General features: G+C 39.5%; 1 protein-coding gene across 1 annotated transcript; it reads left to right on the forward strand.

Annotated features, from left to right (window-relative positions):
* Nucleotides 1–812: 812 nt before the first annotated feature.
* On the forward strand, nucleotides 813–16,335 carry LOC149844834 (disease resistance-like protein DSC1). Its single transcript, XM_089995309.1, has 4 exons — nucleotides 813–1,385; nucleotides 12,274–13,381; nucleotides 13,475–13,756; nucleotides 13,839–16,335. The coding sequence occupies exons 1-4, from the start codon at nucleotides 925–927 to the stop codon at nucleotides 16,173–16,175; spliced, it is 4,188 nt and encodes a 1,395-aa protein (XP_089851435.1). The 5' UTR covers nucleotides 813–924; the 3' UTR covers nucleotides 16,176–16,335.
* Nucleotides 16,336–16,607: the final 272 nt, after the last annotated feature.

The raw sequence follows: 16,607 nt of genomic DNA on the forward strand, positions 1-16,607 counted from the left end.
TCATGAGCTTCATTTTTTTTGTTGACGATAAGATTCTAGAGATTTGTTGTGTGCATGTGGGGGTAATGTAGAGTGAAATTTTGGAGAGTTGGGGGGCAAAGGGTAGGTTTCCTGTGGGATTCTTGTCAAAATAGCATAACCATCAGTTCTTTCATATTTTAAGCCATCAGATTATTTTTACTGTACATTTATGTCCATCCTAGCTTAAATTCTTGGCTCCGCACGGTGTACACAGAGCTTAGTTTATCACAATAAAAAACTTTTCATAGTTTAATCAACGTGGAAGACATCATTCCGGCTCGACTTGAGATACCGTTAGGTGCAAGGTGTCGTATAGTTGTGACGTGGTTCTTTGCAGTACTCAGCGGCGTGTTCGCCCTTTCAATAGGGGAGCAGTTCATGGGGTCCCCCTCTTTAACAAGGGGGCCACCCCTTTGTTTACACGGGGGCAGTACGTTTCTAAGGATCAAGTTTCTTTGGGCCAATAAACAGTAGCCACCTGTTACCGTCACCTAAGCTGATTGGTGCAGTGGCTTAATTATCCACACTCCCATCTTTTTCTTTTTCTGGTGAGCGAAACGATGACTTTTAAGGAAGCGGATCAGGTCATGCTGAACATGAGCGTTTTTGCTCATGCTGACATCATGGCCGTCCGATTTGCATTTTAAAAAGCTCAAAAGTCAAACAAAACCACGTGGCATTCATCCAAAATGCAAACAGACGGCCACGATGTCCGCATGAGCAAAAACGCTCATGTTCAGCATGACCTGATCTGCGCCCGATTTTTAATGCCTTCAATGATCCCCACTGACTGGGTTCTCTTGTTACTTTTGTTATTTTTAATTCTTGCTCAGGTCCTCTGATCCTTCCTTTACGGACAAAACAAAGAGGAAGATTTAGACTCGCTCGTTCAGAGGGCGTCCCATGGCATCCCCTTCTCTTAACAAGGAATTCAAAGTGTTCTTGAGTTTTAGGGGGGATGACACTCGCAAGGGTTTCACAGGTCACCTCTACCGAGCCTTGGATCTCAAAGGCATCCTCACGTTCATGGATGAGGAGAGATTGGAGATTGGAGATAAGATAGGAGACAATCTTGTGAAGGCAATTGAGGAATCTGTCATCTGCATACCCATCTTGTCTGCACACTATGCAGAATCAAGATGGTGCCTTATGGAGCTGGCCAAGATGTTCGACTGCAACAATAAGATCATTCCTGTTTTCTACCACATCCATCCTTCTGACATCCGGAGACAGAAGGGTCCCTTTTTTAAAGCATTCAAGAAACACAAGCAGCGCTGCCAAGAGAAGGTAGTGGAGGAGTGGAGGGAGGCATTGAGACAAGTTGCTGAAATTAAAGGATTCCGCCTTGATGAGGACGCGGATGGGTGCGTTGAACTCTCTCTCTCTCTCTCTTTCTTTCTCTCAGGGCCCGTAAGTGGGCGCTTTTCACATAAAATTTTTGAAAAGCTTGCTTTTTGTTATTTTTTTGTGTTTTTTTAATTTTTAATTTTTTGCTTTTTAGGTCGCTTTGGAGACAATTCCTGTTTTGCTTCTAAGTCATTTTGCGTTATTTATTTTTAAAATTTTTAAAAATGTCTCGCTTCTCGCTGCTGCTCCCTCTTCCCCGACTTGCAACTCTGCCAAAGACTCCTTTTTACTAAGAAAGAAAGCTCAAAATACACGAGATCCTCCCTTTTCAGCAAAAGCGTTCCCTGGAGAGGTGGTCCGATTCTCTTTAGGTAGAAAGGAAAGAGCGTAAGAAGGTGCCGTGGCACCCTCTTTCTTTAACACACAAACAGACCCTGAACAAAAGTTCCATTGGGACAAGTTTGCGATACTCTATCCATGAGACGGTCCAACTTTCCATCTGCTGCACTCAGCACCCCATCCTGTACCGCCGATATTTTCCCCAAAAAACGAGTTTTTTTTGCAAAAAAATTATTTCTTAGGAGTTTTTTATTGCTGATATTTTGCCCTTTTAAACTTTTGAGGCTATGATTAGGTCCAAGGGGCCGTTGGTGTCATGCCGACTTTTGTTTAACCGGATATTTTGTATGTGGCCAGCAATTGAGCACGACAGTTGCTACTGTTTCATTTTTTGTCTTACGTGCTTTGTTCAGCCGTATGCTGTTAGCCAACTTGATTTCAACAGCTGTAAACATAACCACGTTGAAAGAGTAAGGATCCCATCGGTTGACATAGGATGGGTTCCATCCTATATACCACTCTCGCTAGTCATCTAATCAAGGGTTAGGATTGGTTCATTGATCTTAGTTGTCCAAATGCTACAGCTCCAATGCAAGGATTCGACATAAGATGATCCCCCATAGGGATCTTTTTTTAAGTGGTCATCTAATTGTAAAAAGGCAGTAATAAATGCCGATATATATATATATATATATATAAAGAGAGAGAGTAATTGGTAGCTAATCACACGTTAGGTGTTATGCGAGCCTGTTACTTTTGCATATGTAATCTATGTACTTCATTTTATAGGGATTGACTCTTGAAGCATTTGATTCTGATACATGGGTGAAATTTTTATAAAGTTTGAAAAATCAATGGTCCAAAATCTTTGTAAAATTTTGAGGCTCCAAGTATCATTTTTTCATCAAAAACACGATATCCAAGTGTGGATTCCACATAAATTGACCATGCCCCACACATTTATGGGGATGAAACTATGAAAAAAACACCAAAAGAGATGAAAAATCCATTTAGCACCTAACGCTGTGAACAGCTACCAATCTCTCTCTCTCTCTCTCTCTCTATATATATATATATATATAGTTTTGTACCATCATACTGTGGAATAAAATATTCTTGCTTGCATAAATCTAATTACCAAATACTAAATCATGTATTTAGCATGCTTTATGTAGTATATTAAAAAGTTTTATCATGTTTAATATATCAAAAGATTTCATTTTTGAGACGGTGAAAATCAACAACTCACAATTAATGAAAATAAGAGTAGTTTAAAAATGATATAACTCAACTTTAACACATGAAAATAATAAATAGCATATGCTAAGCATGATCCAATGGTTAGATTCCGGTGTCGGAGCTTAGATCTACACAAATCAAAACTATTGTAAGCTATGATGGTATAGTACCAACATAGAAGCACTATATATATATATGTGTGTGTGTATGGTAGCTGCGTGACAGTCGATTGGGGGGAAATGAGGCCCTCCTCGTCTCATTTCAACTTGGGATGGAGGACATGAAATGAAAAATGAACAGGGAATTGAGGTTAAAATCAAAACTTGTGTGTGATGGACTTACTCTTGCCCTTACACCGCCCTCGATTCCCGTTAAAAAAATTACTATTATACATTTATACATATTATACAACAACAACTATGCCTTCATCCCAAAACAATTGGGGTCGGCGATATGAACCAAAAGAAAATCATTCAGGGTCTTCCACATGAATCCTTCTCCTCCAATCATTTCTATCCAATGCCATGTCCTCGTTGAGGTTCAAAGCATTCATATCCTTTTCTATCATTTCCATCCATGTCTTCCTAGGCCTACCTCGACCTCTTTTAACTAATATATTTTCTCATTTCTCTATCCTTCTAACTGGAGCATCATTAGGCCTTCGCCGAATATGTCCAAACCACCATAAACAATTCTCTCTCATCTTATTTTCAATGGGTGCAACGCCAACCTTCTTACGTATCTTCTCGTTTTGAATTTTATCTTTTATTGTATTTCCACACATCCATCTAAGCATACGCATCTCAGCTACACTCATTTTTTTAATATGATGTCTCTTGGCAGCCCAACATTCCATACATATTATAAAATCATATATATATATATATATATATATATATATATATATATATATATTTCTAACCCTAACATAAAACCTTTTCTCAAATCTCTCATCTATGCTTCCTATAACAAGCCACACAAGCTCTTATTTCTCCTCTCCTTCCTCGAATGACAAAAGGCGACAACAGTGGAAGGATCGAGGAAATGAGGCCCTACTCCACCTCACTATGTTTGCACCGGGGATGGATGACATGAAACGGGAAAAGAATAAGAGATGAAGGTTAAAATCAAAACCTGTGCTGAGATGAAAGCAGAAATGGAGGGCAAAATTTTGAAACGAGGCGCCCGCCCTGGTCCACTGCCATCCCTAGTAGCTGCCTACCACTTTTTTAGCCTATTGCCAGCTTATCAGGTTTTGAAGGGGTTTTTTCATGTTTTTTTCTTAAATCTGACCTTATTCTACATGCTTGATTTTATATGAATCGACTTTAGGATCATCAGATTTTGACAACCAGGTAGATTTTTATAAGGTTTAAAAACCTTTGGTCTAAGATTTTCATAAATATTCAAAGCTTTAAAAAATCATGATTATGTTAAGGAAAAAAAACATGATCCAAGTGTAGTTTCCTAGCAAATCAATCATGCCGTACGCATCTGCGGGATCAGATGTATGAAAAACAACCCAAAAAAAACCCGTTTGATCATGATAGGCTAAAAAAGTGGTAGGCAACTGCCTACAGTCAGTTTAATAGGCTTCGGAAGGGATTTTCTCATGTTTTTTATCAAATTTGACTATGTAGATATACTCTCTATGCTTGATTTTAGAGGAATAGACTCTTAGATTATGTGATTATCGACACGTGGGTAGGTTTTTATAGGGTTTAAAAATCAATAGTTTAAAACTTTTATAAATATTTAAGCTTAAAAATTTATGTTTTTTAATAAAAAACACAATCCAAGTAACGTTTTCTAGCAAATCAACTATGTCTAACACACCTCTGGGGCAGATTTGCAAAAACACCCTAACCTAGGTAGGCACCTACTCCCCCCTCATTCATTCATTCATATATATATATATATATATATATATATATATATATATATATATATATATATATATATATATATATATATATATATAGAGAGAGAGAGAGAGAGAGAGAGAGAGAGAGAGAGAGAGAGAGAGTAGGGGTAGCTCACCTACTGCCAGCATACAGGCTTTTAAAAGAGGAATAGACTCTTGAATCTGTGGGTAGGTTTTTATATGGTTTCAAGAACATTTAAATTTTTTTTATAAATACTCAAGCTTAAAAATTCATATTTTTCATCAAAAAAATATCATCCAACTGTTATTTTCTAGCAAATTAACCATGCCAAACACATTTGTGGGTCAGATTTGGGAAAAACGCCCCAAAAGCCCCATTCACTCGTGGTAGGCACCTACTCCTCCATATATATATATATATATATATATATATATATATATATATATATATATTGGTATCAGATATTAATAGATCTAAACCACATAAACAAAAGCGTGGTTTACTGGTTTTTCAGATTGTGGGATCCACACGTGCAACAAGTGGCATCAAAACACACTTAAAGTGTAAGGCCCATTGACTCAACAAGTGGTGTCAGAGCTGACCCATTTCCAACAAGTGATATGAGAGAGGGTACAATCATGGGTCCATTAGGTTTGGTAGTGGGTCCAAATGGATCCAATTCACCAGTGCGTCCAGATTATTCGTTAGTTCATTATTTATATAGATCTATCCAGTTTGATTGTGGATCCATCTAATTTATCCAGATCCACTTGAGTACAACCTATCCAGTCCATTGTCTGCAGTAAGGGCTGTGAAGCTGATTGGTTAGGGACTGAGCTTCTTGGCATCGAGAGTCGATGAGTGATTACACCAAAATGCCATACATGTTTAGCATGACTACACATATGGATAACAAAGCAGCATGGGATGCCTTAACAACCTTGTTGACTAAGGCAAATGATGCTCGATTTCAAATTTTGGACAATGAATTAAATACAATATGTATTTTTCTTTTGGATAAAAACTTTGAAAATCCTTTTTAAGGATTAACCTAAACTGAGAGCTTCCTTATTTTAGATTGAAAGCACCAAGTTTACTGAAAATATTCAAGATTCGGTTCCAAAAATGCCTATTGATCAAAACTGGGGTATCCATAAATATATTAGAACAGCTTAGGATTTATTGGCTTCTAACAATATCAGGATGGTATACCATCGTGGGGGGTCGCTCGCGTGGTCAGGAGGATGGCTGTGAAGGCTTCAGATGAAGGCACCGGAACAAACCCCACTGGTGCAAGGGTTTATCCATAGCTTTTGAAGGTGAGCCATGTAAAGCTGGGGCCCGAGTCTAGGGATGGCAGTGGGGCGGGGTGGGGCGGGGCGGGGGACAAGGTCTCCACCCCCGCCCCGCCTCAAGATTTTATCCTCCACCCCTGCCTCCATCCCCGGCGGGGAATGGATTTTATCCTCCATCCCCGTTTCATGTCCTCCATCCCCGGTTCAAACGGGGATGAGGCGGGATGGGGCGAGGATATTGCGGGAAAAAGTGGCCGAGGCGGAGACGGAGCGGGGAAAAGTGCACGTCCATCCCTGCCTCCACCCCCGGACGGGGATGGATTTTAACCTTCGTCCCCACCTCCATCCTCGTTTCATACCCTTCATCCCCGGTCCAAACGGGGCGGGGCCCCGCTTTCCCCCGGTCCACTGCCATCCCTACCCGAGTCCATTAAATGCTCAGGTTCTCTGCGACTGTTCTTTGTCATATAAAAACAATATCATGATGGTATTATAATATTTTGAAAATATCACTGATATTTGTCACGTGAGCGCTACTTTGTTGTGCTTGGTATGGTCCACTAAGTTTGAATTACTCCACCAAAAATAGGTCCAACAAAACTAAGAACACGCACCACAAGTTGGTTACAAGTTTGGAACCAGTCAGTCTTGGTCAAGCTTGGCCTGTGCCTATGCTTTTATATCAAGAACTAACTTACTGGACATAACTCTGTTACCCAAGTTAATTTTCTTAAACCATATGAAGTATCCATGTTCTGAGAGGAACTGTGATTGCCTAATGCTCTAGTGATAAATTGGCGAAGTACTATTGCGATTTGTAAGTGTTGTGCAACCCCCTTGTTACGATTTGTAAGTGGTGATGTTGCGATTTGTAAGTGTTGTTCCGCCCCCTTGTTACGATTTGTAAGTGGTGAGATGTTACAATTTGTAAGTGGTGTGCAGCAATGTTAAGCAAATTGCAACAATAAAAGAGACACAAACATTTAACGTGGTTCAGCCTAAAGGATGGCCTACATCCACGAACTCACCGACCCTCTTATATTTTTTCTTCACACAAGAATCATAAGCTGCTCCAATATATAGAGGCAGATACAGACCAAAACACATAAAAGGAAATTTAACAAAAAAGGATATACAATATCTTGACAGCTATCTAAATATCCAAGCCTACCAGATCTTACGGTCATACCAGATCAACAACTTAACAACTATCCAAAGATAGGATCTCGGTGAAGGTAATGCTTATCTCAACACTCCCCCTCAAGTGGAGGGTATATATCCATACAACCCCACTTGCTTAATATTTGATAAAGCTAGCTTTTTCCAAGACCTTTGGTTAGTGCATCGGCAAGTTCATCCAAACTTTTTTGTATATGGAGTGCAAATTTCACCCTTTTTTACCTTTTCTCTTACATAGTGGCAATCGATTTCTATATGTTTTGTCATTTCATGAAAAATAGAATTTGAGGTAATGTGGATAGCAGCTTGATTGTCGCAAAACATCTAAATAGGCTTTTTAATTTTGATTCCTAATTCTCCCAATAGAGACTTGGTCCACATAATTTCTGCAACCGTGGAAGCCATAGCCCTATATTCAGCTTCAACACTTGACCTAGAGACAATGTTTTATTTTTGCTCTTCTAAGTTGTGAGATTTCCTCCAACAAATATGCAATAACCGGTAGTGGACTTTCTATCCTTACTACCTGCCCAGTCGGCATCCGAGAACCCTTCAATGTCAAGATTGTTTCCCTTCTTAAACAAAATTCCTTGCCCTGGTGACTTCTTTAAATACCTTAAAATTCTATCTATGGCCGCGAGATGAGCCTTTCTTGGAGAGTGCATATACTGGCTTATGGCACTGACAGCAAAAGCAATGTCAGATCTAGTGACCGTAAGATAAATTAATTTTTCAACAAGTCTTTGAAATCCTTTTATGTCAATAACCGGGTCTCCCTCATTGCAAAGTTTAGAATGAACTTCAAAAGGTATGTCAATAGCTAGTTTGGATCCAATTTTCCCAGTTTCTTCTAGAAGATCAAGAACATATTTTCTTTGAGAAATAAAAATACCCTTTTTTGAGTAGGCAACCTCAATTCCCAAAAACTATCGAAGATGGCCAAGGTCCTTGATATCAAAAACTTTGTGAAGATAGGCTTTGGTTTTAGCAATTTCATCCTCATAATCTCCGGTGATTATAATGTCATCAACGTACACGAGAATGACCGTGGTATGCCCTTCATAATGTTTAATAAACAAGGAATTATCCACCACACTGATAACAAAGTTGACTTCTTCAAGAGCACGACTGAGTTTGGTATACCACGCTCTAGGAGATTGTTTTAGAGCATAAATAATCTTTTTTAATTTACACACAAGGTTTGGGTTTGTTTCCTTTGGGTGCCCTGGAGGAAGATACATGAAAACTTCTTCTTCTAGCTCTCCTTGCAAGAAGGCATTTTTGACGTCAAGTTGATACAAATTCCACTGCTTGTTGCAAGCTATTGACAAGAGAACCCTGATAGTGTTCATTTTTATTATCGGGGCAAATGTTTCATCATAATCAACTCCATGAGTCTGAGTGTATCCTTTGGCAACAAGTCTGACTTTATATCTTTTTACAGATCTGTCACTCTTGTATGTTATTTTGTATATTCATCTACATCCAACTGCTTGCTTTCCCTTCGAAAGATGAGTGATTTCCCAAGTTTTGTTTTTGTCAAGAGCATCTATCTCTTCTTTCGTAGCTTTGGTCCATATGAGAGATTTCTTGGCTTCAAGAAAACTTATCGGTTCTTTTTGGGCTGATATTTTGGCAAGATAAGAGGCATAATGTGTTGGCAGATGATCATAAGTAATGTTATTCTCCAAAGGATATTTACCAGTACAAAAAGTAACGAAGTCCTTTAAGTATGATAGAGGATTTGAAGTACGGCCAGATCTCCTTACTTGAGGTGTTGCAATAGAAAGCTCATTCTCTTCATTTTGACTTTCGGTATGATCACCATCAATTTCAGTCTCAGAAGGCTTCTCCTTGATGATGACAAAATGATCATAATTAATTGTAGGCTCGTTCTCCCCCTTAGGTTTATTGTGACCCCTGTACTCAACGTGATTAGTAATATAGGGAAGATGCTCATTAAAGCTCACATCTCTGGAAACATAGAGTCTATTATTTGTGACATCCAGACACTTGTATCCTTTTTTGGATACAGAATACCCCAAAAAAACACATTTGTGAGCTCGTGGCATGAGTTTGTTTATTTTTGACGGGTCAGACGCAGTGAACACAGTGCATCAAAACACTTTGAGATGGTTGATGTTGATTTTCTTGTTTTTAAGAATTTCTAAAGGAGATTTGTTTCCCAATTGTTGACTAGGCAGTCTATTTATCAAATAACAAGCTGTTGCAACTGCTTCACACCAATATTTGCTAGGCACATTCATTTGAAATAAAAGTGCTCTAGTTTTTTCAAGAAGATGCCGATTCTTATGTTCGGTGACTCCATTTTGTTGTGGAGCAAAAACACAAGTGAACTAATGATCTATGCCATTTTCTTTTTCATATGCTTCAAACAATCTATTCTTATATTCGGATCCATTATCTGATCTAATAGCCTTAACATTCTTGCCATATTGAGTTTCGACAAATTTGCAAAACTCTTTGAATTGATGAAGCACTTCGTCCTTGCTTCTCAATAAAAATAGCCAAGTAACCTTAGATTTATCATCAATAAAACTGACATAATAGTTGAAACCAGCATATGAGACTAATGGTGCCAGACCCCATACATCAGAATGAATTAAATCAAAATAGTTTTCAGCAACGGTTTCAGACAAAGCAAAACTAGGTTTAGAGAATCTAGCATACTTGCAAACATCACAATCCTTATTATCAAACAAACTATGGGAATCATGAATCAGATTTTTAAGAGCACTGTTAGAGGGATGTCCCAATCGGATATGCCATGTCTTCTCGTTTATGTGTTGTCTGGTGCATAAGGCTTTACATTCATTTGGCAAAAAATAGAGATTTTCATCTCTGTATACGCTACTAATCTTCTTCTCTGTCTTGCGATCCTGAAATATAACAGTATTGGGAGTAAAAATCACATTGCAATCAATAGCAGAAGTAATTTTTCCCACAGATAGCAGATTTGAGGTCAGATTAGGGGTAAACAACACTTTTGAAGGTTGTAAAGAGTTCAAAAAACACATTTCTCCTTCTCCATTAACTGTCATAGACGATCCATTGGTTGTAGTAACAGATTTATGTTGCCTCTTAGGATCAAGATTAACAATGCATTTATCAGAGTTGGCCATGTGTTTGGAGGCACCAAAATTCACTATCCAAGTGCAAGAATTTAAAGAGCTAAGGTAAGAGATATTACCCGATTCCGTACAACCTTTTGTAGTGCAAGTCCTTCCATCATTAGAGCTGGATAAATTTTGAATCATTTCTGCAAGTTTTTCAAGTGTGATAGATTCAGTGGCGTGTGCACCTTTAGCAGTGGAGATAGCTTTGTCACGCGACTGATCAAATTTGTTAGTCATTGGTCGACCAATGAGAAACCAACATTTTTCTCTTACATGTCCCTCTTTTTTGCAATTAGAGCAAATCGGTTTCTTATCTTTGAATCTATTACTGCTTTTATAATTTGTTCTGTTCTTATCATCACTAGAATAGGCAGCATATGCAACTCAATCTTTGTTTTCAGAAGGTAAATAATCTTGCTGCCCTCTATTCATAACTCGACACCTAGTTTTCTCATGCATAAGGATAGCACAAACATTATTGAGAGAAGGGAGTTCGACAGATGTAAGGACTTGACTTCTAAAGTTTTCAAATTCAAGTCTTAAGCCAGCAAGGACTTGAAATATCTTCTCTTGCTCTTTAAGTTTATGAGAGACAATAGGGTCATTGGAAGCAACAAAATATGCTTCGAGTTATCTTCTCTTGCTTTTTAAGTTTATGAGAGACAATAGGGTCATTGGAAGCAAAAAAATATGCTTCGAGTTCATCCCACATAGCCCTAAACCTGTCGAGGTACTCACTCATGGATTGATTGACTTTTCTGTGTTACCGGATATCTTGGGATAGTTGATATATCTGAGCAATATTAAATTGTTCACTATATATTTCTTTAGCAGTGTTCCAGATTTCTTGAGCAGTAGAAAGAAACAGAAATCTTTCTGCGCCCTTTGGCTCCATGGAATTTAAGATCCATGACATAACCATGTCATTAGAGGACTGCCACTCATCGAGTTTTGGATCTCCATTCGCTGGTTTTGGCAATTTTCCATTGATAAAACCTAACTTTGATTTTCCACTGAGATACAAAGTAACAGACTTTGCCCATGCAATATAATTTCTTCCATTCAATAAAATAGAAGTTATCTTAAGATTTGGGGTTACCTGCTCAACGACCATTTTTTCTGAAGGATTGTTGATGCTGGGATTCTGATTGTTAGCCATTGATGAACTGCTGCAATGCTAATAACCTTGCTTTGATACCATATTGCGATTTGTAAGTGTTGTGCAACCCCCTTGTTACTATTTGTAAGTGGTGATGTTGCGATTTGTAAGTGTTGTGCAGCCCCCTTGTTACGATTTGTAAGTGGTGAGATGTTACGATTTGTAAGTGGTGTGCAACAATGTTAAGCAAATTACAACAATAAAAGAGACACAGACATTTAACGTGGTTCAGCCTAAAGGATGGCTTACATCCACGAACTCACCGACCCTCTTATATTTTTTCTTCACACAGGAATCATAAGCCGCTCCAATATATAGAGGCAGATGCAGACCAAAACACATAAAAGGAAATTTAACAAGAAAGGCTATACAATATCTTGTTAGCTATCTAAATATCCAAGCCTACCAGATCTTACGGTCATACCATATCAGCAACCTAACAACTATCCAAAGATAGGATCTCGGTGAAGGTAATGCTTATCTCAACAAGTACAACCACTTTGAAGATACAATGACTTTCTTGAATGCTTTAATATAAATCAAAATTAAATTCAACAAATTGTGTGACACCTAAATTATGTAAATTGAAATAGCTTATCAAGTTCGTGACATGTGTCTTATACAAGTTTTTTTTGTTGCTTTTTTTCTTTTGTTACATGAACATTCGGCAGGCATGAGGCCAAGTTGATTGATATAATTGTCAAACGGGTTTTGTGTGAGTTGCGGAATGTGTCATTACATGTAGATGAGAAGATCGTTGGAATTGATTCAAGTATAGAACACATTACAAAATTATTAAGCCTCGGAACAAAAGATGTCAGAATGATCGGCATCGTTGGGATGGGAGGGATAGGGAAGACAACCCTATCGAAGGCCATTTACAACCAAATATTTAGCAAGTTTGATGCCTATAGCTTCGTTCATGATGTTAGAGAAACATCGCAGCGACATGAAGGGTTGGTTTCTTTACAGCAGTTGCTTGTTTATGATATTTTAAAAGATGGTGGCACAAAAATAACAAACATTAGTCAAGGCATAACCATGATCAAAGAAAGGTTTGTCGTGAAGAAGGTTCTCATTGTCCTTGATGATGTTGATAGCGAAGAGCAACTTAAAGCATTAGCAGGAAAACGACATTGGTTTGGTGCAGGAAGCAGGATCATCATTACAGCAAGAGATAGACATGTACTGAAGGTGCATGGCATAACAGAACATGAAATTTATAGGGTTAATGAATTGAAAAGCAGAGAATCACTTCAACTCTTCTGCCATCATGCTTTCGGAGGAAACCAACCAGACAAAGACTACATAGAGCTCTCTAAAATGATCGTGTCGGTTGCTGGGGGTCTTCCCTTAGCTCTTGAGATATTTGGCTCTTTTTTATTTGACAAGAGAAGCTTAACAGAATGGGAAGATATGTTGGGGAAGTTAAAAAGAACTACTTTGAACGATATACAAGGAAGGCTGAAAATAAGTTATGATGGACTCGATGAAGAAGAGAAAATGATATTTCTTGATATTGCGTGTTTCTTTGTTGGTCGTGATAGGGACCATGCAGTTGCTTTTTGGAAGGAATGTGACATGTCGCCAGACATAACACTCAGTGTTTTGTTAAGTAAGTCTCTTGTCAAGATTGGTAAATCAAATCAGTTACAGATGCATGGTCAGCTCCGGGATATGGGAAGAAATATTATCAGAAGAATGCATCCTTCGGAGCCTGGCAAGTGTAGATGGTTGTGGACAGCTGAAGACGTTCTATATGTCCTACGCGACTACAAAGTGTGCACAATCCAAGAAACTCATGCTAATGATTTGTTTTTTATTCTGTTAGTTTACGTTTGATCATAATGGTTTGGGTTTTTTTATTACCAGGGAATAACTCATGTTGAAGGCATCCATCTCGATCAAAATGGAAATATCTCTTTCAATACAAAATCCTTCAAGGAAATGGCCAACCTCAGGCTGCTTTGTGCAAACCGTGCAAGGTTTCAGGGCAATTTTAAGCATATGCCTGCAGGATTGAGATGGTTAGAATGGCAATACTGCCATCAGGAATCACTACCAAAAGAACTTAAGCTTGAGAAAATTGCAGTGCTCATCCTATCTCACAGCAAGATCATTGAAGTGTGGAGCCACAGGTGGTCATCACAAAAGGTCAGTTCAACATTAATCATAGTTCTTGTTTCTCATTTGTTTTAGTTTGGGATTTCTTTAACATAGGAAATGCTTTGATCAGGTGACCTTTGAGAAATTGAGAATTGTTGACCTCAGTAAATGCCAGTACCTCAGGAGCACCCCAGATTTTTCTAGAATGCCAAAGCTGGAGAGATTGTTTCTCCGGCAGTGTAGGAAGCTCGTTCAAGTGCATGAATCCATTAGCTGTCTCAAGAAATTGGTTGTGTTAGACATGTCCCATTGCGATAAGTTGGAGATGCTTCCTGACGACATCGTGCAGCTATGCTCACTTGAAGTCCTAAACCTCTCTCATTGCAATTCTCTACATACGCTGCCGAAGCAGCTAGGTGCCATGCGGTCTTTGAAGGAGCTTGACCTTAGCATTACAATGATCGAAAGCCTTCCTGATTCTATAGGCCTCCTAAAGAACCTTTGCTTGCTAAAATTGTGCAGTTGTATGCAGCTGCAACTGCTACCGGATTCAATTGGGGGTCTGACCAAACTTGAGAGCATAGACTTGCGTTGGTGCAGTTCATTAACAGCATTGCCCAATTCGATTGGTTGTCTGGAAAACCTTCACACTCTATGGCTCGCTGCATGTTACTTGGAAATGCTCCCCGAGTCCATAGGATGCCTTCTGAACTTGAAGAAGTTGTCGTTGCAGTGTGAGAACTTGAGTGGTCTGCCAAGCTCAATTTGGAACTTGGCCAAACTTGAGGTGTTGGACTTGGATGGTTGTCAGTCGTTAGGAACGTTCCCTGATTGTCAGGGCAAACGGGGAGCACTTGAGTCTGCACTCCAGCAACAAGGATCCAACCCTCTAGGGTTTTCTGATTCTGCAGGAACCCTTGAAATGCCGGTCCCGGCGGGTGTGAAGATGGCCAAGCTTGAGACCTTACTTTTGAGCAAATGTGAGGAGTTGCAAAGGTTGCCATATTCGGTTGGTGACATGGAAGGCCTGATCAGGCTTGACCTCTCCAAAAGCGGCATTAAAGAGCTTCCCAGTTCCATAAAATCTCTTAAGCAGTTGAGGTCTTTGGATCTATCTTACTGTGAGAATCTCAGGTGGGTGCCTCATTTCATCGTGGAGATGACCGATCTGGAGAACTTGGACCTGCGGCACTGTAAATTATTAAGGGAATTACCTGGATCAACTGGCAACATGGCCAACCTTGCTTACCTTGACATCTCTTACACCAACATTCTAGAACTCCCTGATTCTATCAAATACCTCGAACAGCTGAGGTCTTTGAATTTAACGTACTGCACATACCTCAGGCGGCTACCTCATGAAATTGGCAGGATGACCAGTCTCGAGAAGCTACAGATGTATGGCTGTGAATTATTGACGACGTTACCTGAATCCACTGGCGATATGACCAACCTTGCAAAACTTGACATCTGTTACACTGGAATCAGAGAGCTCCCTGATTGCATTGGAAATCTGAAAGAGCTGAGGTTTTTGGACTTATCATCTTGCAATCTCAGTTGGCTTCCTGATCAGATTGGGTGGTTAACCAATCTCGAGAAGCTGGAGTTGCACGGATGTCGATCATTGATGGCATTACCTGATTCGGTTGGCAATATGACCAACCTGTCTCACCTTTACGTCTCTGACTCCAAATTCTCACGACTCCCCCATTCCATTGGAAATCTGAAACAGTTGAGGTGTTTGAAATTGTGGCACTGCAGGCATCTCAGATGCCTTCCTGATCAAATTGGGTGGATGACCAATCTTGAGAAGCTGTTATTGTTTGGTTGTGAATCATTAGCGGCATTACCTGAATCGGTTGGCAATATGACCAACCTTTCTTATCTTGATATCTCTAACACTAGCGTCACAAAACTCCCCAATTCCATTGGAAATTTGAAGCAGCTGAGGTCTTTGGATTTATCGTTTTGCACGCATCTCAGTCGGCTTCCTGATGAAATTTCGTTGATGACCAATCTCGAGTTGCGTGGTTGTGAATCGTTGGGAGCATTACCTAAATCGGTTGTCAATCATACCGCTCGTGCCGATCATGACGACTGCAGCACCATCATCGATGATGTCCCCAATTCCGAAGGATATCAAGAGAAGGTGGACGCAATGGATAGCTCGATTCTCTCGTCTGCATCCTTGACAGAAGAAGAGTCAGAATTGTTCACACTGAGTGACTCAGACGACTCCGTAATAAATGAAGATCGGAGGAAACGTCTCCTATATCACGGTGCCAAACGGGCCATTGGAGGTTGGATGGTGCTTGCTGATAAGGGCACAGGAGAATCATCATCTGTGGCAAGTGCAGAAGCAGACACGGACCAGGTGGAGGTAGAACCATGTTCAAGCTCGGGCTCGAAGCTTGTCCGTGCTTTAAACGAGCCAAGCTTGAAGCCGTTGGGCCTTTGTCAAAATTAAAGGCTCGTAGTTCTAATCTCGTTTTTTCTGTTAATATAGAGTATTTTTATTTTGTTTACATTATTTTCTGTGTCAATGCTTAAAATGTATGCTTTGGCTCAGCGGTGGGTCACTTGGGAAACTTGAGGGAGGTTTGGATTTGAAACCCACATTGTATAATTTTAAAAATTGATTTTTTTTTGGAATGCCTTAAGCTCGGCTTGGCTTGAGCTCGAAACCAAGCTGAGTCCCGACAAAGCCATTCAAGCTCGAGCCAAGCTTGGACAGATATATTTTGTACCAAACCGAGTTCGAACAGCCCAGACTAAGCAGTAACAGCAAACAGGTATCAGGTGCAATGTAATTGCCAACAAAAAAATTGTCCAATTTTCACTCTAAATGTTTATGGGTCCACGCAACAAACATGCCAAGAAAAAAAAAAACGGTTCCACT

The sequence above is a fragment of the Nuphar pumila genome, chromosome 2 (genome assembly GCF_984573655.1).
Source record: "Nuphar pumila chromosome 2, dmNupPumi1.hap1.1, whole genome shotgun sequence".
Lineage (NCBI taxonomy): Eukaryota > Viridiplantae > Streptophyta > Magnoliopsida > Nymphaeales > Nymphaeaceae > Nuphar > Nuphar pumila.